Raw genomic sequence first — 24,638 nt, 5'->3', positions numbered from 1 at the left:
TTAATAGCCAATGAGAAGACTCGAGGTATAGATCGAATTGAATCGTAGTTAAAAGTAACTGCTTCATTCAATATCTGATTTCAATTAAGTTTTAAATGCGATTTTAGACAGTTTACGAGCTATCTTTCCTGTTTGATAATAGAAAATGTCAGGTAACCTCTTTAGTGAATAATTATACTTTTCTTGCCTGATTCAGAACGATTTTTATAGAGCGTCCGCTAATTAGGAAACTGCTTAATTAGCGGTTCGAGTTTATCGTTGAAATATCGGCGCTTCATTCTGAGAGACAAAACCCGTTCGAACGATTCCCGAGGTCCGGCAGTTTTCGGTTGGCGAGAGCATTGAAGCATCCCGGACTTCCCGAAAATAGAAGGCTTACATTTATGGAAAAGCGATGGCACGCGAGGCGCCGAGGAGAAATCGCTAATGCCAGGAAAACGCGGAACAACTGTGCTTGCCGAGAGGGTGGGGGGATGGAGAGGCGGACGAGAAAAAGGGAGAGGGTGCAATCGCGCGGCAAATTAATATCTTTTCTCGCTGAAATTGCTCTGCCGGAATAACGAAATTGTAATTTCTGCACGTGAAATTCGAGCGTAAATAACGATAAGAATGAAATCGGGAGCGTCGGAGGATTATAGTAATTTGTTACCTGTCGTTCCTTCCTTTTTTTTTTTAATATAATCGGGATCGAGACAGCCGGATATTGCGCCCTTTATTTTTCGCGACACGTTTATCGCGCGCAATCATACAAAAAGCGTTTAACGCGTTAAGGCTCGCTGATAAGTTCCTACAACGCCGATTAATAATATCCGACGTGCCGATGCTTGCATGATATTATTTGCGTCGTCGTATTTTACATGAATTCTCATTCGAACTCTGTAATAACGAGAACACAAGATGGATCTCACACGTATATAATTTTAACAATGAAATATAACGTACGAAGAGACTTCGTCCAGCGGGAATCAATTATGCACGTGAACATCGTTTTCTATTAGCATCGATTTTTATTCTGACGAGGAAAGGAATAAAGGAACGTTCTCTTTAATCAGAGATCTCGTTTCACTTGGCCGTTGTAAAGACTTTAATTGTAAATTTTTCCGAAGGAGAGCTACCCCGTTAATTATCAATCGGCAACAATGCTCGTATCCGGATCTTTCCACCATCGCTTTCCATCCAGCCAGCGAGCTGGCCGGGGGAACGAGCAGCCCCTCGACGATAATTCTCGTTGCGGAAACAAAGTGCAGAAGCAGCAGGGTAAAATAGTTTGAGGCGAGCGAAGCTCGTAACGATTCTCGAACGGCGGAGATCCTTTACTTTGCCGCTCGCCGGCGTACTATTTGGCCAAGAATTTTTGCCGAGGCTGCTGCTCTCGGTTCTGTTCCTAAACTATAGAAAAAGATAGGAGATAAGGACGATATCGCGGAGGCAACGAAACACCTGGTAAACGTTACGGGCCATTTACCTTTTACTGGCCATTCGGTCCGTTACACTAGATCTAGATGGATCCCGTGTTCCGTGGACGCGAATCTGAACGCAAATCCTACGTTACCAGGATAACATAGTGGTAATTACGTTATGATTACCTCCGTCCTAATTGCATACTAACTGGCCGTCGACGTTGATCACCCGTTCGCTAATTTTAAACGCCGTTTAATTATCTCCCTGATGAAAAACTGCAAGACCGCCGAGTGCATTTGCGGCGTATTCTCCCGGAACTATCTCGTTGATGAAAACCCTTCGCGTTATACACCGAGCCAGGGCGGAAACGGGACGAGACCAAAAATTAGTGATGAAATGTCTTAAATGAATTTTTGTAAAGGAGATTCAATCTCGTGTCGTAAACAATTTACGTATTTTATTTTAATCTTGTTGTAATGAAAAAATCCAAAAGAGATTGGGTTTGTAAATTTTTTTATATTGAGAATTGGCAACGATATTTCAAGTACGTATTCAAACTCCATGTTTTACATAATACTAAGAAATGAATATGAAATATGATTATTCAGTAAATCATCAATGTTTGAAAAAACTGTCCTGTCAATCCGACTCTGGGAACAATTTTTCATTATTAGAAGATTTCATACAGTTCCGATATTTTTGTTCCGCCCCATTGGCTGTCCATACATTCGACAACTGAGCCTGGGAACTAACGACCGAGGTATATTCGATCCCGCCATTATTCTCTGTTTCTTGCTATCATTCACCACCTTCGTGGACTCCGACGTTCCATTCGAGCGAATTCATCGTATATACGCACAATTTAACCCAAGCTCGTTCTCTTTTGTACATACACTCCGTGTCACAAATACGAAATCCATAGAATTTCTAAATATAATTGGAATATCTTAACTGTTTTAATTTTCGATATATATATAAAAATGTAATTTGCATATGAAATTAAAAGGGCCCCCTCCATTCATTAAATATAGACAAATTTCTTTATACTAATACATTTGTTTGTTTTATAACAAACCTGCCTACTTGCTTTCATTACTTCACTATTTCAGTTCTTGTAACAAATTGTAACTTTTGAACGTCAGTGTACAACATACATAGTTATCCTCAACGCACTGAGCGTTGCGTCCGTGGCCTCACACTATGCAGAATAAGCCCAAGCCGAAGCTTATTATGCGTCCCTGGTCAATAATAATCGCCTTGTCAAACGCAGCAACTGTTGTTCTATTATTCAATCTTCGGACAATAGCTACTCGGTCGTTTCTGTACAATGGCTACTGAATCGTAACCCCTCGACAGGGAATATCTCGTCCGTTCGTATAACTTGTTGAAACAAGGCTAAGATAGCCGCGCCTGTTGCTTTGTTCCCAACACGGCGACGACGCGACGTCGTCGACATTTTTTCGAGCACGCATATACGTAACGTGTTTTCAGAGCGACGAGTAGCAAGTGGCAAGAGGCCAGTAGAAGAAGACTGAAGTGCTAAGGGAAGTGCCGCTTTGAACTGTTCAACCCTACTTACACACGCGCCACCGATTAATCTCTGCCACCCCTTTGACTCGATACTCTAAGTGGCTGATTTCAATCAATCTTTTATCGTTGAACCTCATCACCTTATTTTTTAATTGCGATTTAGCAAACATAATTCTTTAAAAAAATTCACAAAAACTATATTTCTGTAAAACGTGCATCAATGAACTGATTCATTGCATATTAATCGCATTACCATCTCCTGAAATAGTTTTTACTTATTAAAGTAAAGAGAAAATAATTAAATCTCTTCTGTCAAATCCAATTTTCGTCTAACATTAATTGACGCCAAGAAGTTTCCGTAGATAAGAATAGAACCACCACAGAATCGTTGCGCTGTTTCCTATTAAATTATAATTTTCTCTAGCTAAACCAAGGGTAGTACAAAAATTTTCATGTAAAAATAAGTGCAACGTTTCCGGTACCGGCAGCTTGTAATGAACTCATTAATTTCATTGAGCGCTAAAATCCGGCGTGTTCTAATAACTGCGACTACACGATTTTTATGATAATCAGATTAATTTCACGTTCTAGAAATTCGCCGCTAGAGAAAAAAGTAGGATCGGCAAGAGCGGCTGTGAATATTAGAATATGTCGCGGGCTTAATGAAGCGTGTAACTAAATTCTGGACCGAACCCGGACGTCTCCTCTTTTCTTTTTCACCGTTTCCGGAGTATTCGCGAAATATTTCTCTCCGCTACGCGATCGTTACATTTCATCAGCCAGTGAAACTGAGATTTTTCGCTTGAATTTCATCTTTCACAGACGTGAGCGGTTGAGCGTGAAATGTAACACAATCTTCGCTCATAATAGTAATAGCCAAGTGCTATTATTTTAAATGTACTTATCTTTGAGAAACACAGTTTGAACAAGTGTTATTTATAGATTATCAAAATCAGATATCATGCTCAGGAAGTAAACTATTTGTCCAGGGAAAAATCTTAAGAGAACAGAGAACAGATGGCTGGTGCGTGCACCATGAACGTTATCAAGTAAGGCTTTTAATACACGCGCCTGTTTATTAAAAAATAACATCTTCCATACGTTTCCCCTTTTACTCTAAATCACTAATTATGAAAAACCACGTGATCGTTTAATAAATCACAGTTTTACTTTTGCTAACGACGAAACGAGATCGCAATTATTTTCAGACCGTTAAACATTAAATTCTCTCTTAATGAGAAATGCCTTCATGTTAAAGCGCGATTTAATTTACTGTCCACAGCAGAAAACGTAAAACAGGACACAAAGGCGGGGCGACAAATTGTTTAAACAATTAATTAGCCCGTTTCGATGGCTGGCTAATAATAGCCAACGAGGGCCAAGCGTAAATTGAAAGAGAAAAACAAATTGATACCAGATACGTGTCGCGATTACATGTTTCCAAGGGGGGAGGAGAGAAGCACACTTTTAATCGCTTTTAATCGTGAAAATTTGCTCGACTCCACTTTGCAATTAAATCCAGATTCATTTGCACTGTGTACGCATCCACGGAGACAGACGTTACGCCGATTTATAAACGAATTAATCGATGACACCCGAGCGACAACGAATTTAAACGCCGTGTGCCGATTTTATTTTTCCCCCCCTCCTTCCTTGACAAAACGCTCAATCGATTCTGGCAAACAGAATTTGTTAAATTTTGCGAGCGACTTGTTACGCCGTACTCCCAATGGTCTGGGCCAACGTGTTAAATCAACCTACGTCTGATTTACCTGTAATAAAACGCAGCTGTAATTACTTGAAAACTGAGGCCCAGCTTCAGTACGAAGAAATATTTTATAATATACAGTTATATTGTTATTGTTTAAGGTGAGAGTTAAAATGAAACAGAATGGGTAAATTCTCTTTAAAAAAATCGTTGGGTTCCTTCAACAAAAGTACCAGGAGAAATCTAATTAATGTAATTGTAAACGAGTTTCATAGCTGTTGTACGCCTGTACTTCCATTATATTCTGAATTTTAAGATTACTTTGTTCATTGCCTCAACGAAGAGTACCCACTCATTCTAGAAATAGTTCTGTCAGAAATTAATGTATGAACACTGTAATGTGTTATTAACGTAATGAAACGCCTGCACTCCTGAGGCGTAGGTCCATTTACTCGTTTTATTTGTTCTAACCCATGTTCTTTCATTATCATATTATTAACTGTAATGTGTTCCTCAACAAATGGTAATCAAGTAGCTCTACCACATCGAGTTTACAAGTAATTAAAACGTTTTAATTCAGAGAAACTAAAATACACGTGAAAATGGAAAATATGCAGGATGCGCAATTGTAGAATTTAAAAGATAGGACAGAAAGGACCGAGAACAATTTAAAGAATTCTTACCAACCGGTCGCCGCAGACGCTAAATTATTTTCACATCAATTAAAACGTTCTCTCGAAAGTCTAAAGTTAAATTTAATTTAAAAGCTACAGAAACTCTTAGAGCTCGCATCGGACTTTAAATTTAAATTTCGAAATCAACTTACTTAAATTTTGTCGAATGGGCATTTATACATATTTAACTTCATTCCCAAACTCGCGTGCAACGTCCTTTATTATTTCATCGCCAATGTAAATTATTTTTTATTCATATCAGTACAGTTTCATAAATCAATATGCAGATTTATATACGTATATACCACAATAATAATTTTTAATAAACACAAATACATTAAATAATTATAAATTTTATTTCACGTCTGCATTTTATATTCGTGACAAATAAATTTCAGTTCTAACAGAAAGTTTAAGAGTAGTAGGAGTAGAAACAGAGGCTGGCAAAGGTACGAAATCTCTTATTTAGTGAAGTGTAAAACTCCAATGAACCCTGTAATTAGAGCTGGGACTGAGTGGCTCGTGCCAAAAGTACACGATCAGCCTGTTCACGAAACGTATTCACGTATTGGACCGGATATCTCTTTGAAGCAGTTTCCGTTTGTCACGTCGCGTGGCCGAATTAGCCAGGACCGCGTTCGATAACAAAATTCACGAATTGAATCGGTCGCGATGATAGCGCGACGCGGAAGTGCGAATCGAGCCAGATTTAAGCGGACAGTATTTCGACAAACTACATACATAATATATACAGCACGTATGTACAATCCTGATCATAAATTAATATACAAAATCGTTGATAGATTCGTACTTGATTAATCAATAATAGTATGTCAATTAAATAGAGAATACGAAAAATATAATGATCATTCCTTAAGAATTTGTAAAAGAATTAAATAATTGTTTATCATGTAATATTGTCTTATGGCTATGATTTATGGCACAAAATTTTCTAAAAAATGAATACTTGGTACTACCTCTGTCCAAAAGTATTTTATTATTCGTAAAAAAATCGTAGATTATTTAGAGTTTCAAAAGCAGTTGGCAATACTCATTCTATTGGTATGGTTTACATTAATATTTAAATATCCTAACATATTTGCTTTTGAGTTAAGTTGGTATTGGAAGACCAATAATTCGTCTTTTTATGAAAAATAAAATAGTCACCGCTGTAATTTCAAAATGGGAAATTTTAACCCAAATAATGTGAATTTACGAAGAAGAGATACCAAATCGAAGCAATTGACTAATGAACAACGTCATCTTCTTGTTATATCTTGTTATAATTATAATAAATTGAAATAATTTATTATATTAATTGTATTGATTTTTAATAAATTAATTTAACTTGTCCAGATACGAGAAAACATTCGTCCTAACAAAATAAATAAAATATAATTATTTGTATTAGAAGTTCAATGTTGTTTAGAAGTGTTTTGACATTTCGCTAAGTTCTTTGTTAACTGTCCGGTGACTTATGAATGGGAGTGTATCTACGTGTGCAGCGTAGGGTGAAAGCGTATAGAGCGAATATCGAGGTCGAATTTTGGCCCAACTCTATTCGAGTAACGCGATCGGGACTGAAAATGGCTGGGAGCATTGTTTGCGTTCGAACGTGGCCAGAACAATGGGAATCCATTAAAAGCCGCAGCTTCGTTTACTTGCGAATTATGTCGCACGTTTGCGCGTCCGGGCGAACATCCGCGGTTCGACACGTTATAACGTTTATTAACATCCTTTGGGACACGCACACAGATATCACTAAGCCTAGGAATGTTACAGAGCTATTTCAAGTAATTGCAGCTAACATGCATACAGTTTCCTTTAGGATATGCATTAGACGTGATAATTAATTAATTCGTGATCTTCTCTTAGCTACACGTTAATGAAATTGTTATTCTTTGATAGTTAAAATCGTAGAAAACCTCGTGATAGACGAGATATTCATTCTCAAAGTTTCACGACCTCTCAGGGAAGTGACACTTTTAATTATAGCAAAATAACTGTCGTATGAAAGATTCATGAGAAACTTATATAAAAAAAATCAATATTGCAAGAAGTGGCAAAATGTCGGAGTTTGCTTCGGTGGCCAATATTCGAGCCAAGTTGTACTACGACTGCAACCCTGTCTAATAATACTTTGAGCATAGCGCGAAGGGAAGGAAAAATTTATCACCCTGAAGGCTTACAACAGACAGGTCATCCAAAATACAAGAGACAAGTTTTGCTTAAATGGTAAATGGTTCAGTAAATAATTTATAAATGTATGGTAAATGAGCATCTTGATGCTGTATGTATATGCAATAAAAATAGAGGGCATTAAAATTTCCCAGATCTGTTGGTTCCCTAATCTTAGATCCTAATCTTAACGCGTGTCTGTTTTGAAGTGCGGCCGGCTGTTCCAGTGGTTCTATATATAAAACGCGATGAAGACGGTGGAGCAGAAGGCGTACGCCTAAAATTCTCCCAAATATTTAATCGGCTCCGAATCATCCCCGCGAGCCGCTTACGGAAAGGCGTTAACTCGATTTCTTATCGCGCTCCAATAAACCCAGAAAATTAAGCGTATTCTCCTACCGCCTTCAGTCCCGCGTCGGGGGATTAAAATTTGCCGGACCGGACGTCTTGCTATTCCTGGCTCCTTTCCTCTTTTCGGAATTAAATAACCCGCGCGGCGAGTTTGAGAGGCGGCTCACGATCGCGACGCGATACGCCGAGAAACTCGAGCGATGCGGCTGTAATTGCAAGCGGACCAGGTTGAATAGTAAACGGTGTGAAAAGAAATTGGAAGATCGGTTTAGCTGCTGGTTCGCTATTACAATTTCGCATTACAACTTCAATTGTCCTCTAGATTTTATTTCAATTATTTATTCAACGAGACACGAGTCAACATTGCATAGACAATGAAGCAAAAATTGGTGTTAACTTAAAATGTATTATAAATTAAACTATCTAAAACCAGCATCTTTATTAATCATTTCCAATACGTTTTAATACTCTATTTAAATACTTGTCTAACAATCTTTTTGAGACAAAGGACAGCCTAAATAACATATTAATGTTCGTATTTTCTTCGAGCGCGGACGATGCTGTCTGGTTGGAAAAAAATTTTCACCGCACATAGATAAGCGCGTCCTGTTATTCCCTATTTAAATGCAAATTAAATCCAACGCGGTCCGAGTGAAACGAGTAAATTGAAGTCAAAATCAATAGTAAATTTGCATAGTTTTCCGTAAACTGTCTGTTTAAGAATAAAAGTCACTTCCTTGCGTCTAAGTGAAATCTGAATGAGCACCTGGGTCTTGTACATCGTTAATCATCATATCTTCAGATTAAGCACTCTTATTACAAATAATCTAATCATCTAATTTCTAAGTGTTAGGGTATTTTTAAATATCCTTATAGATTTTATTTTTACAACCCATAATAAAATATACAGAAACGATCACTATCGAGTTTAAAGGTACCTGTAACTATGAATTCATGCACCAAAGAAGTTACTTCCTGGTAGATTGGTTTACACGCCACGTTACTTGTTCGATGGTACGAAAAATATAGTCTGGGAGATGATACGGGACCAGACGCCAAGAAACACTTGCCCCCTCTTCTCTTCTCTTCTCTTCTCTTCTCTTCTCTTTATCCCTCGGCGATGGGTCTCTTGGTATCTAGCGTGGTAGGACAGTCATCCGTGTTCATCTCGACCGGAACGATCGGGTCGAGTTCGTGGCCGGAAGTGCTCGTTTTCCATCCGATTAGACCGCTGGCTTGACCGTTCGCCACGTCGAAAACTTTCCGCCGGAACGTGTCGTTCCTACCTTCGAGGATCCATTGATAATTGCACGAATAGTGCGATGAGGAAATTCAACAGTGATGACATTGATTTCCAGTGAAACCTTCCGGTAGTTAGCTTGCCCGGTGATTCGTAGTGGATTTGATGTATCTTTCTTGTATACAACTTCTGTTCCTGAGTTTATTTCTATAATTATACTTAAATTTTTAATTTGGTAAGGAACATAAATCGCGTCTCCTTAATTACGTATTTATTTAGTGCGGCATTTGCTAAATGTGATCTCGTTTTTAAGTGAAAAGGTGCAGGGCGAGTTATTTAAAAGATTTTTAAGAATGTTTTTAATAAACTGTTTAAATATTAGCTTCAGCAGAGAGGGATTAAGTGCTAAAATTATGCACCACGTTTAATTATAAAGTTTATAATAATGATATGCAATGAATAATAAGCAATACGTCTAATTTAATCTGATTAATCTGATCACTTGTTAATGGCCTTTAATTAATCGATGGTGAACTTTGTTATAAATACAATATGTCTCTTACAAAAGTCATTTCTGAGAGTAGCGAATTTATTTTACAGAATTGCTAATTAATTGCGCCGGTCTCGTTAAACTAAAATTATGTGCATTTAGTCCAAGCTGCGGGCTGTGTTTCGTAATAATTCAGACGAATCGACAATCCAATCGAACGTACATGTGTGCATCGATTAATCAATCTCGCGTACAAGGAACAAGTCGTATCCAACCTGGACCTGAAGCGCATTAAGCGAGCAATCGATACCATAATCGAAATTAAATCGTCGCAATAACAATGCATTCGCGTAGATTGATCGAGCTCGTAAGTTACTCACTCAACAGTATCACTCGTTTAACAAAATTATTGTCCTATTGATCAGAAAGATTAATGAACGTTCAACAAAACGGTACATTTGTATATATAATGATCGTTGCGCAACGGCTGGTAAAATATATTAAGTTTACGACTTAATTTCCCATTACACTCTGTTGAAAAGATTACAGGCAATTTGTTCGTAAACGAATGTATTATGCATTACATTATAATTATTTGAAATATTCAAATCGGCCGTATTTCATGTATGAAACTTTTTACATATTTATAATCAACTGGAAGCTGCGCGCACGTCGCGGTAAAAATTCATTTTGAACAGAATTAATTCCCATTCCCAGCGGTTTAACAGGCCGGGCCGACGCGACCACGTTTGTACTTTAAAAATTACCAGAGTCGGCTAATCCCTTAAGTCCGGGCATTAAATTCCGTGAAACGGCGCGGGGGCGGCGGCGCGGCGCGGTTAACGCGTGCCCGCACTTTGTCTTGCGGCCAGTTTAATCGGTGGGAAAACCGCGATCGGGCTTACCCGGGGGTGCAACGCGAGAACGACTTTTTGCACGATGGAAAATCCGCGGGGGGGCCTCGCGCTCAGAAGAGATTTTTCTGGATGAAAAAATCCATACCGCGGGAAAAACCTTGTACATGTACACACACTACGTGCATACGTACACTCCACTTTATAACTCAAGAGAACACATAAATCAAATTAAACTTATTAAGTTCATTCAAACATATGATTAAAAATTCGTGAAATAAAACAAAATTCAGTTAAAGTAATTAATTGCTTCATTCGTTTACAAATAGAAATATTCACTATAACTTTCTGAGTTGATCAATTTAACAATGATCTACGATGATGTACAGATTTACTGAAAATCTATCGACGATTTTGTCTGACAAACTTGTGGATCAGTGTATCTAGGAAACGAACAAAAACGTAAGGGTAAAAACGCATCTCTTTAATTGCTACAGAGAAGCGTTCGTACTGCGCAATCGTTCACGAAGATCGATCGATTTTTTACGGTGATCGATGCAACTTCGAGCCCCGCCGATTTCCTCCCTTTTCTGCGAATATAAACGCTGGATTCGTTTGTCGATCGTCGATAAATCACGAATTTCTTGCGTTTTATTCCCCTTTTTGCGAACGTGATTCCATGACAATTTCGCGCGTGGGCGTGTTCGTTACGTCGTGTTGGTATTTATGAGACGATTGTGCGGGATCCCATCGATTGGATTTTTATTTTCCTGGGAAATCTACTACTTTAATCAGGAAACAGCATAGTTTGTTCAAAATAACTTGAAGGGTATGTCAAATAAATGAGTAAGGTCATGTGTCTAGTTCTATAAAATGTCAAACCACCGGGTCGATTAATTATAATTCGAGCGAAATCGTTGCGTCCCGTTGGGAAACTTTGGATTATGATGGATGCGCGAAATCATTTTTCCCCACCAATTAATATTCGAAATGCGACTGCGTTTTTCACGCCAATTCGACCGTTCGACATTAACTTTTTTATATATCATGTTCAACGTCTCTTCCCATGAATCACTATAATTTTAATTTATCGTCGATCATTTTTGAACAATTTCGATATACACCTTAAGATTTCAAGAAAACTGAACAATCAATTATGATACTCATAATAGATAACAGAGTTTCATATTTATTTTAATAAAAATTCATGTTCTCATAGAATCAATTTATTTTTTAATCTCGTAACCGACGATAAAACAAAATGTTTTAGACAGCTCAAAAGTGAGCATGGTTTCGGTTCCGAAGCTTGGCAGATGTGTTCAGCTATGGATCAATGAGAGGATTCAGAAATACGGTCGCGACCGTTTATTTACCGCGCGGATGAAGAACTGACAATGAAGGAGTAAAAAGTCGAGTGCAGGTTGGGATGAACGAAAACAAGCTAGTGAATAACGCCGGCCATTGGCAGCAGAACAATTTCCACGCAAGAGCATAAGCGATATCTATAGACCGTGCAGGTAGCATTGTACAGGGGGACTTTGGACTAAGTGACGCAGTAAGGGTTTATCGGTGAAAAAAATATTTGCGGAGCCGAGGGTCGCAGGAACGAGTTTTACGCTATGATGTAAACGTCATCGCACGACTCTCGTAACGCCAGATTTGCAGCGAAATAAATCGACGCGGCGCGAGCGCACGCGGCCGCGGGAATTTATTCCCTGCGCAGGAATCCGGATTCGTTATCGCGAAAATATTGTGTATTTTCTCGCGATTATCCGCATCCGCTTTCCCGCTCCATAACCCCCCCCCCGACTGACTGACGAACAGCTTCCTGAGGATTGAATCCCCGCGATTGATAAGGGTATTATCCCGCGTAAAGGGAAGTGGATTTCGTTGTCGCTCATGCTCGTCAGAGTATTTCTCTTTTTAAGATTTTGATCCAGTTTACGATAAATATTGTCCTAATTTTTTGCGAGGGCGTAAGTCGAACTTTCTTCGTAATTAAACAGTTTTATGGAATATCCATTTCAAACGCTGGATAGATGCCTGTCTTGTGTGTTTTATATAAAATTTCCAAGTGTCTTGAATAATGAAACACTCGATCGGTGTTGATCGTTGGATTTTCTGTTTTAAAATCCAACTGGTGTTTTAAAATGTAATAGTGTAGCTCTCGCGAACTGTGACCATTGCGTTGAACTGAAATACGGCGTGGAACGAGACTCGGAGGAAGCGAGAGAAAAAGAGAATGACGAATCCTGTGTACCAAGCGATCGTCTACTATTTCCTGATTGTTTATTTAAAGGGTGTACTGCAAACCTTGAAGCTCTATTCCGGACATCCGGCGGATCTGGTAAAATGCACGGCCGACTTCAACGTGAGTACACATTTTCCCAGTCTTATATCAATCCTGAAGTCTAGAGATAGTATTGTGTATATTATTTAGTAGCTTTGCAGTTTGTTATTACCATTTCTTTCGTGTATCTTCAGATTTTTCATTTTATGTGCTAATTAGAAATGTTTTTGATTGTTGGAGGTTTCAGAAGAGAGGTAATAATTTTAAATAATTATTAGATTAAAACGTCGATTAAATTTATTTATATTAATGAATTAAAATATTGAAATTAATCCATCACCCCTTTTTTAAACTTCACATTAATCTCATGTAATTCTCAATTCTTACTTAAAATAATCACATCTACGTTCTGTCAATTATGGAAATATTCTATCTCACAAATATTTAAATCTATTTAATTTAGAACCACATCTTAAAAAACATATTAATTATTCAGAACACAGACCTCGTTTACCTCATTCGTCGATTCCATTTAAAATTTTAATGCTGATTATATTACGATCCGATTTAAAGCAGTTATTAGTTAAAAAAAGGAAAGCTCGACCTTTCAAAATAATTACTGTTCAATGAAAAGAACTACGACGTAAGATCGTCGGGCAATCGTCAAGGGAATTGCCGGAGCTTCCCCATAGGTCAGAAGGGCCGGGATCCGATGGCCCCAAGGGGCCTCCGATGCACCGCGAATGGGTTCACGGTGAGTCAGCAACGATAAATCGACCGATTTATGAAGCGGCACGACCATCCTACAGGAATAATGTCGCTGTCGGTCTGCGTATGCGCAGGTGGAACACGGGTCACCTCGATCATCTCGATCGTCTCGGTCCACTCTCGACGAATTTTTAAAATACACACATCCGAATAGAAAACATTCTCTGGAAATTTGCATTTCAATGCAGACTGAGGTTGTACAAACAAACTGGTTGTTTGCTATGAACAAATGGCACTGAATATAAGTTTTTCCATTACACGTAAAAATAGTATTACTGTTTTAATTTAGAAACGTGTATTTCATGAGTCACGTATGAACTTCTCTTTCGTATGATAAAATCAAATTTCCAATCAAGAATAGTATAATGAAAGGTTTTTTCTTTTATATGATTTTGGCACTTATTAGAAATTTCATTCGAAATCCCATTGTTATTTATTGTAATATGCAAAACGGTAATTAGATTTTATTACGTCGGTAATTTTTGGTATTGGAGATGACATAACGTTCTCAAAATTCGATAGCCAAGTTAATTGGTAAATTTAATCATACTTAATGTAAAACCTTGTTTCGTTCACGCATAAAACTATAAAAGTTCACATATATATAAAAACAATTATAGATTAAACCTGAATTAGGCTAATTTTAAGAGAAATAATGAAAATTAAGTTGCTATAGATTTTCGAGACCCGTAAACTTCATGAAACCCGATTACTATTTCATTGGTCTCCAATTCTGCAGGACTCCAAATAAACCAATAAATCATTCTGAGTTCCGTCTATCAATCGAACATCAAATTTTCCTATTACGCCTACTTCAATCTCAATCAACGTGACTGCAACGCAAATCCTAACAGAGCCTGCATCCCAAACAGAAAAATAAGAAGCATACGTCCATCCCATATTCGCGGTTGCAAAAATATTGTTGTTGAAAAAGAAATAGAGAAAAGGTGAAAAAATCACGTAAACAAAGACGCGTGCGAGTGACGCTTCCGGACCGGCGGCTTCGGCTTATGATTTATTTAATTTGTCAAAACGTCAGTTAGCCCGGCGAGTGTGTCGATGGCCGGGCGATCGGAAAATCTTCAATCAAAATATGACGAGAGCGACGCGACCTCGTTTCAATCATAATTAATTTTGGCGGGGATGATTCGTATCGTGGGGATAGCTAATCGCGTTGTGTCGCCATCATCACCGGAACAATTTTCGTCGCGGACGAGCTTCACGTGCCGTGCGAATTATTGCCTCTGTCCCCTTTTTCAGCAAATTGATTCGCTTTCGCGTAACTCGTACTTCCGGTATCGAGAATTATTTATGTAACTTAAAATTATCATTGAATTGTGTATAAAAAGTGAAGCGTACAATTTGTTTAAAAATTATATATATTTTAAACAAACTCTACGTGGTTTATTTTATATATGTGTGAAGTTATACATCACACTGTAAAGTCACAGTCTATGTACACATTAATCATTCTCTATTTATACGAATGTCTTCTATAAAGAATAATAAGCGTCTGTCGTTTGTTTATATGCATGAAAGGATAATGAATATTAATATTTTTGCCAAGATGTTTCAAAGATTAAAACTGGTCATACATAACTATTGAAACGAGCAGCGAAAACGACTCTATATTTATGAAGGCCGTATAATGTCATAAACAATGGATCTATGAGCGCGTTCCTTTTTCACCGAAATTCGCTGACGTAAAATTGACCAATTAATAAATAAAAACGTGCATTTTGATTATGGCCGAAAGCACAAATTCCGTAACATAGTAACTTCCTATTATTATATATTCAGAATTCATCAATTTTTATGAAGTACTCTAAATCTGCGTTCAATATTCTTAGAAGCATTATCAACTTTTGCTTACTAAATTAATGTGAATAATTTAATAGCTGTTTCTCCGTGAAATTACGCCACGCTTTCCCATCTGTTTACAGATGTACAAAGCTTATTAGCGTGATCCGTGCTAAGCGTCCTGAAATTCCCGAGACTCAAAGCAGTTAATCAGGTTGAAAACGAGCGGAGAGAGGCGTGTGACGTAATTGATTTGGAAAGTCTCGTTACGGCATATTATAACGTCACGAAATAACCGCGTCCCCGTATCCGACGGTAAAATTAACGTCATTTCGAATTTATGTCCAGCTGGCTGTGCCGCGCAGGGTCGGCCGGTCGTCAGCTCTCACGGTTGGCCGCGTTTACATTAACGCGTCCACGCTCCTTGATAAGAAGTAACAACGACAGTTTGAACCGTCGACACCGAGATTTGCTAAACGGAATCAGTTGCAACGTCAAATTGCCGATCGAATAATCGTCTATCGCCATTTTCGAGTTTATTGGCAACAGGACGGTCAGCATTCATTTTTTTCTTTCCATATTTTATCGAATACAATGAATAAAAGTATTTCTCTGAAATTAGAAATTATTGCAATATCTTTCCAATTATAACTCTCAACTCCGTTTCGTAATCATGTTGCATATTTCCAATCGCGAATCGATTTTCCGCCAAAGAATTCGCTCACCGAACAAAATTCGATGGGCTACAAATAAATATTGTGAAAAACGTTTTCGGGAAATGGACAGCCGAACATTCCGAAATAAAAAATTCAGTAATTTTACGAATATTCCTTGCAATTTTACAATGTTATTCAGTCAGTGAACCGTGCTTGAATATTTAAATTATTTTCCTTTAAATAATCTGGATTCACAGCAATATTTAATGAATTTTTAAAGACATTTTATGATCAATAATGCAATGTTCGAATAGGAGTAGTAGCATTCGAATAAGAACAGTGTTCTAAATGAAAAATGAAGTTAAACGGATGTGAGAAATCAAAGAACAAGAAACTGGTAGCAAGAATGAATAATGAAATTATTGAGTGCCGAGTCACGGTTGATCAAATGGTAATTACCGCCAAAATTGAGATCGCTTCATTAATTCCGGATGATGCCGTCGAAGTCGTCAAAGGAGAGCGAGGCCGGGGGCGGAAAAGAGCATTCAGAAAGGTGACGCGAAAGAGAAACTCGGAGTGGGAAGAGAAAAAGAGTAGACGGGACCAAAGTAGTCGAGATTAAAAGTTTTTGCTCGGTTGTTCAGAAATGAGACAGTGAAAAAAGGAGAGTAGAAAAGAGTACATTGAGACAGGAGAGAGGTCTTCCTTTCCTCTACATAGAAAAAAACTCGTCCAAATACGTACAGCTTGTTTCAATAAAAAACGTCATCAGTAATAATGTATTATGCTGAGACTGTAAAAAAAGAAATAGATTTTCATAGGCTCGTATAGAAGTTCAATCAATGAACTCTGTATGTATATAAGGAAATGTTAATGAAAATGTGAAAATGAATCTAAATTTGTGAATTTTAAGATAANTGATATTACATTATCAGTAGTTTTTATTATACTAATTGCTGAAAATCTATCGTAAACATGTAAATATTGAAATTTCATGAAAAGTTCATATACACGTAGATACGTATAACAATTATTCAACAGAATAATGGAGAGAGAAAGGTATTAAAAAGTTTTCTTTGTTCTCTATTAAAATTTGATACGCTTTAATAATAGAATTTCCAAATGGACATGTACACGCATATTGTACAATGTATCATTTCAGAAAATTTCAATATCATTTTTCGTTCCAGTTATTTAAAAGTTTTCTGCAACATACCGTAATTAACCTACATATGAATATAATTTATAATTATTTTAACATGACATTCAAAGGATTTTATTACTGGTAATTGTACAAGACCGCATTGTTGTTATTCTATACTGCTTTCGCTCGCGGCTGCTAAACTGTTTAGAGAAGCGTTCGCTAATTAGGGGGATCCGTGACGCGGCTCAAATTATGACTTACGATTCGATGTCTAAGCTGCGAGCAGATACCCGTAGCGTTTCTGAACGGCCCGTTAATCATGCGATCCGCCCTAAAGTTTACTCAGCTTGCCTCTCGATTACGTAAAGAGCCTGAACCGAATATATAGGCACAGAGCATCGTGACATGTGATCATTAAGGAGCACCATCGAACTTCGAAGACGGTAATAAGTAATCCATCCTCTGTGTGTGTCACACCTACGCGTTATAACAATCGCAATCTAACGATTTGATACAATGGATACAAAATTGATATTCGTGATTAATTGTATCGGCGAATTTAAAAGATCAACATAGTAGATAAAATTTTGAAAGATATTGCATAGCGTATACGTCGATACTTATGGTCTTACCCTGTAAAAAAACTAGAAAAAAGAACAGAACAATGGAATTGTTTCGATACCTGACGCATTTGGAAAAAAAATGTTGATCCATGCTTTTATCATTATCGGCGATGGGAAAAATCGATACGCTAGATCCGTCCATTCATATTCATTCGAACTCCATCACAGGAGATAACGCACTTTTATCCAGTTCGCGTTAACGTCACATTTTTCCCAGTCGTAACTCATTCGTTTTCGCCAGAAGAGATCAGCGGTAGGTCTACCATTCCGATAACTTGATCCGCTGGCTCCCGACGAAAGGAATATGCATGTCTGTCGAAAACAGTGTCCCGACGCGACGCGCATAAAAATTGAAACGCAGAACACAAGCGCGTGTAATAAAATTTTTATACCAATCGTACGATTCTACGTTCGATCGTCACAGACATCCGCGTTGTGTTTTCGACGAATTTTGTGAAAATGTTAAACGTTGGAAAGGATGTATAACATGAGGATGATTTAAGATTCAAAGGATAACGTGTAGAATAAATGAAGAGGAAAAGGGAAGGAAGAAGTTGGGACGGGAAGAATAAAGAAAAAGGGCACCGCGGGATGGGAGAGAGAGAAGAGTTATGATTGCGGTCGTGGTAGAGAAGCGGCTGGGAAGACTTTTGACGACGCGAGACACGGGAGTATAAATGCAGTCGCAGTTCATAGTGGAGGTGAACTACTGCCGAGGGAGAAACAGGCGACCGCGGTATAAATCAAATTCTTTTTTCACCTGGACTTCTGTCGCCCGAGGAACGGCCAATGTTAACCCGTTACTGCGTCGCGTCGCTTTAATTCGCGTCGCTGAAAGTTGAGCCGATTTAAATGGGACGCGAATTATCACGTCCCCGTGTCGTTCGTCTGCCCGACGAGGAATTCCGACGAGTCGCGCAAAGTGGATTTTGCGATTTTGAATAATATGTAACGCGGCTTGAAGCCGCGACACGCAGAATGGTTACTAAAGCTGAGGGGATGCTCTTTCTAGTGAAATCGGATAAAATGTGCCGAATCAAACTTTCAGATTGGCTACCGAGTTCACGTTTTAATAAAATTGTATTGTCGAGACTATATTCGGCTGTACTACGAATTTGTTAAATAAATTATGGGCTTCTTGCGTTCGATCCTCGTTCGGATATAATCCTCTATTGAAAATGTATTTCAGTTTAATTCTATATTTAACGTCTGTTAATTATCGAGCTTGAAACTATTTGTTAATTTTTATTCAAATTCACGAATTAAAGTTTGTATTTTCTTATGCGTCAAACGAATGTATTCTCGTGTTGTTGTTTACGGATATAAAATAACAGATGCAAAAATTGAAAAAATGTTATTTCTGAGCCGGCAGTGTTTTAAAATCCAATTGACAAACTAGTTTTTTACGTTTGTGTCCATCGACTCTCTGAACCGGCTGACTCGACCGAAATGGACAAACCTCTCGTTTGACATACTGCACATTTCTCTCTGACAAAATAATAAATCTGACAGCGAAACACTCTGCTTCATTCAATTCCGTGCAAATTCATACGTCAATCTATATCTACGAAAAAAATATGAAATATATAATTTCTACTTGCTCTTAACAATTTTCTCTAAAAAAACTATATTCCAATTTATATCGCGTTGCGAAAAATAAATAAAATTTCAACAAAAATTCTAGACTCTAAACAATTAATCGTTGAATTTTTCTTTTTACACAAATATCAATGTTATTATTTGTTCTCAATGAAGACATTCATCGTGTATTTTAAATAAAATTGAATCACACTCACGCATCTTAAAAACGGAACTTATGCCATTTTGTCTCGCGTACAGCTGCAGAACATCGCAAATTCCCATTATCCCCAGTGAGCGTCTCGGAATCTCGTTCGATCGTAAAAAAATCGTGCGGGAACGAGATATGAGTAAAATCGTGGCGTAAGTCCGTGGCCCAGGCTTTCCTGCCTTCCGGCTGGCGCAGGCTATCTACGCCCGAATATGAATAACGTCGACCGAGGATCCGGGAAATTTTATTTCGCCGCGATGCTATTACCGGGGCTCGTTGAAAAAGGTGCGACGCGAACCAGGTTGCTCTCACGAGTCGCGCCGTGGCGTGGGAGCGGCGTTAGTAAGACGTTCATGAAAATTCATACTAATAACGATAATTCAAATTTCGGGCTTGAACCCGGTAATTCGTAGTCGGTCAAAAAGAGGAACGAGGTTGCCGGGGGAGATCGTTTAAGACAGGATCGATCGGTATCTTGCGGCGAGATGGTGAAAATTGGGAGGTCCGGGGAGCCAAACGAGAGGCGGGGACCCTCTAATCAGGGTCGCGAAATAACGTCTTCGATTCCGTTTCTCGGTAAACGTAATAGGTGCAGCGTAACCGTCTACGATATCGATGTTTCTTTGTGTAATCCTCATTTACCTCAATTTGAATTCTCAAGGCTTAATAGAATAGTTGCAAGATCCTATGTACATTTCCATTTATATTTTTATTACATGAAAAAGTAAAAATAAATAAATATAACAAAATATGAAAAGCAGTATTAAATATGTTATTGCAGTTAAAACGTGGATTTGATTGAGGAGTCGCATAAAACCTAATTGTAAGTTAAAGTTATTTCCTGATTCGAGGGAAGCTGGAGCGGACGGAACGGGATTCGACCGAGATTGGTGTATTGTCCGCGAGATACGGTCGAGTGTTCCGGCCAGTCCTTTCTATTCCGCTTTCGCCTCGTACGGACCAGCGTCCGCGGGTAACCGGGACGTTAAGTAATCGAGATGTTGCTTAATTGGAGCGTGTTCCGGCGGTGGACTCGGATAGGGTCGATTTTATGTTGAAAATTATCCCGCGAGAGCTGCGAGCGCGTTTCATCGATAATAATCGCCGTTGTTTCGCGCAGAGGAGTTCGGTCTTGCATCGTTGCACGGGATATCTACGAGAATCCCGCTATGAAATCCGTTTCAAACTTTTGAGGGAACTTTCCGAATTGCCGCCCCTTTCTCGCTTTCAGTTGAACGAAGCAAACTGTTCTTCGAGTGTAATCAATCATGTCCTGACAAAAATTGTTAAATCTAGTTAACTAACATGATACGAATCTACAATTATACTTTGAATATAATACTGATTTCGAAGAGATACGAGCTACTACATTTTCATACGTTTTATTATTAACAATGAAAGCTTTTGTGTTTACACTCTATTATTGATATTGTAATTTTGTATGGCTTCTAAAATTATTCTCTAATGTACGGTAACGTTATAGCCTCTATTATCTGGCGTTAACTCGATACTATCCTTTCAGCTTCTTACGTATAATTACTCATCTTCCCTCCCATTAGTTCCCCAATGCATATAAATCTGCCTTGTGTTCGCTTTTGTCGAGCTCATCGATTTCTCCAACGACGATATATCGGTGTCAGTAGTTATTAGATTATACATGAATCAAAAGATATGAGCCATAAATTTAATGTAGTTAAACGATAACTGATATTAGATCTTTCGGAACGATACGCTTAATCCCTTAATTTCTTCTAACTCTTTTGTAAGTGACGGTAAAACTGAAGTCCTAAAAAAGTAAATATCGCGCAGCTAAAACATTTATTAACTGAAAACTGGCAGGCAAGTGGCTGGAACTCGTTTCAGTGTAAACTGACTTTCAGAATACGTTACTAAGCCTCGAATCCCTCTCTCTTAACTTTAATATGAATTATAGGTGCAATCAAGACTTCTAACGTCCCATTGATCGCCTCTCGGGCAACGAAAATTAATAAATTACCATGGACCACCGTCGATAAAGATCATTTATCGAGCAAACATGAAACTTCTACCGAAAACGATTAATCCTTACAAAATCCAACGAGAATTTATTACTCTCACCTTTCGCCGAGAACTTTTCTTCCTAATTAATTATTCGAACACCGTTTCGTAACTTGTTTAACCAATCTCAGTGGCGGTTTTTTTAAGATCTGCTTGCCGTATCACTTAGCTCGGAAAAATTCGGGCTTTGTGCATTCCCGAGTCGTTTCCCGCCGCTTTTTATGCTCGTAGCAAACTTTGTACATTCTCGTTGGACACGAGATTACGACCTCGAGCCTGACTCGTGATATCCACGTTTGATATGGAATTATGTATATGATCACGAGTTCGGTTCATGATACTCGTGTTCGGTACAAAATTCTAATCATGAAACAGACTCGTTAAAGTACGGCAAGGTATTAAATAATTTCCACAAAATTTTTCGAGGATCCGCGGCAAGATTTATATTCATTATTTAACTTTCCGCGATCCCCCCCTCGCTAAATTCGCAAAATCAGGAATAATAAAACGCGGCATGCGTATTGCGCTAAATGTACGAGATTCCTAATTTTTCGTAGCAAGGAAAAGGGTATAAATTTTGATGCGTAAAAATTATGTGTCCCCGTTTTTGCCGACCCCGGATAAATTCATACTCGACGACAAAAAGAATAGCAGAGCAGATTTTAAATTAAGACAAATGAATCGCCGCATTAAAATGCAGTCGTCCTACTACCGATTCCGGATCTCTTCTTTTGCCAGGTACAAAATTAAAATTATTATTCTCACACGTATGTATATGAAGGAATTTTTGTTCACATAAAAGATTAAGTCGTTTCGACTAAAATTAGTTTAATGACGACCGTAATTTCCCGACGAAATGACGTCTCCGCAAGGTACGAATTCACCTTTTATCGTATGAGACAATGAATCTAGCAGATATAAAAAATTGTAAGTGTATCAACATCTAACAATTATGAATATATTAATTCTTAAATCGTCCGTAACAACGTAGCGTATCTAATACGAAATTTGAGAAGTCGACGAACGAGAACATATGTATGCAAAAGAAATCATAGAATAAGAAGACTATAAAATTGGATTATGATGCACGTACGAAAAATTTAGATTGGTCACGGTTTACGGTGATATTAACCCGTACGACCCCCGTGCCGTCGCTGGCCGCACGAAATTCATATGCATCCTTCTCGTACGTGATTTGCCTCGCCAGCCGATCTATAGGATTTTCCTTTCGCATTTTCTTCACGTCGCCTATATAGAATTAGTGACGTCTGGCCTATAAACGAATTCATGGCGAATTATTATTCCCTGGCCATTGTTGGAACAAATATCTTGGAATAAATAGGATTCATTCGAGAGTCACTGAACAAATCGTGTTGGACTCAAATGTTGCTGTCTTTAATTTTTAATCTATATTTCCATTATTATATTTCATATATTATATTAATTCTGTTAATTAAGGAAACAGTTGTAGAATTTATGACGGTAAATTTTATAACTCTTGTTGAATCCGGAATTAATGACATTTCAATTAGTACAACTTACTTCTGATTCCACTGACAACATTTGTTCATATCGTTAGAAAGTATTTCTGGAATATGGAGTACAATAATCTGAATAAATTTATTCCCAGAATATCTAGATATAAATTTGTTATATTTCTTGGTACTTTATACTTATACTTTTGGCCTGGAAAAGTTTTTCTGAACCGAAGTCAACATACAAAACTGAGTAAAAATATTTGAAAAATAGAGTAACGCATTAAATTAACGCAGAAGCTCGTTGATACATCAAAATTTATCAGTAAACAATCAGTCATCGTGGATCAGGTATTTGCAGAGCCTAGTTTATTGGTAGCTGATGCTCATTGGATGTAGGGCAACTTGTAATGAACTATTCCTAATAGACCGTGCGAATTATCAATAAATCTTAAATTATTGTTGGCTCGCGGTTTATCAGCAAATCGTAATTCACTGGGACGCGTTATTCTTCGAGAGATACCAATCTTTGATGTATTGTTCGTAAACTGTATGTAAATCCCCCTGATCTTTATGTAAAGAACGCAAGATAATGGATGTGTAACAATGATGGTCCCAATTGAAATAGCTGCGATTATGTTTATTCACGCTTTTTAGACGTTTTCTTGGAAAACTTCAAATATCGAATATGTAAAGTCATCACGCAACGTTATTAGCACATTAAGCAATTTTAACGCTCACTATAGTAGAAAATGAAATAATCATCAGTGATATATTCATTATAATTTATAATCTTACTGATGATACATCAAATTTACATGTAAATAATAATATATTTCGATTTGTAATGTCTAAAGTACTTTGAAGTTGAAATTATTATTTCATGGACTGAACATTATTATGAGTAAATCGTTTCTGGCAAAGTGCATTGTACTAATGAAGAATTGATTATTTGGCAGCACCTCATAAATGAACCAAATGCGAATATTTTGTATTATTATTAATACGTAATTAATTAGCTGTTTATCCACCATGTGATTAATATTGGTAATCAATTGTTGATCTATTCTGATAATCGATTTTATTAATTGTAAAATAATTATAAGAGATCTGAGAGCGGTTCTTATAAATAATCTGTCATGCGAGTTGTCTGTCACATCTTAACGATAATATGCAGAAGTTACTAACGACGTCCTCTTAATTCGAGCTTAATTTCCTTCGACCCTAACGATCGTTCGTTACCAACAATGGCTGACTTTCGCAAAGGATATCCCGCTATCTCGTAGACGTGGAGAGAGGAGCAACCGAGTATTATTATGCCATGGCGCTGTGTAATGTCACCGTAGCTCAGCCCTCCTATCCTCTTAGGGCAATTCGCCGTTTAATCCAGAAATTATCCCGACGAACCGAGCACCGGCGAACGGAAAAATGCCCATTAAACGCGCGAATCGCGAATCAGATAAACGAAATAATTGCAAGGGATCAACAATCCATTCTTTTAAACGTTTCGAAGCTTGTAACAGAACAATTCGTTTACAAGAAGGATTCTTTCTTTCTGTTAATTATTTTTTAAACACCTACAGCAACGCTAAATTTACTAATAATTATTTGTAGAAAAATGTCAACGTTA

At 37.7% G+C, this 24,638-nt stretch overlaps 1 protein-coding gene across 9 annotated transcripts in view; it reads left to right on the top strand.

Annotated features, from left to right (window-relative positions):
• The window catches only part of Mp (collagen XV/XVIII-type protein multiplexin), a 224,789-nt gene that overhangs the window by 166,645 nt on the left and 33,506 nt on the right, over nucleotides 1-24,638 (top strand). For 8 of the 9 annotated variants that reach the window (XM_026814041.1, XM_026814040.1, XM_026814039.1 and 5 more), the window contains one exon: nucleotides 12,726-12,797. The exons of the other annotated variant lie outside the window; for it this stretch is intronic. In XM_026814041.1, coding sequence (XP_026669842.1) covers nucleotides 12,726-12,797 — 72 coding nt within the window. The remainder of the gene's footprint in view (nucleotides 1-12,725; nucleotides 12,798-24,638) is intronic. 9 annotated transcript variants of the gene reach the window in all.

The sequence above is a fragment of the Ceratina calcarata genome, unplaced genomic scaffold (assembly GCF_001652005.2).
Source record: "Ceratina calcarata isolate Rehan_Ccalc_2016 unplaced genomic scaffold, ASM165200v1 scaffold363.2, whole genome shotgun sequence".
NCBI classification, from domain to species: Eukaryota; Metazoa; Arthropoda; class Insecta; order Hymenoptera; family Apidae; genus Ceratina; species Ceratina calcarata.
Note: the sequence above shows the minus strand (reverse complement) of the source record. Positions and strands in the feature narration are given on the sequence as shown.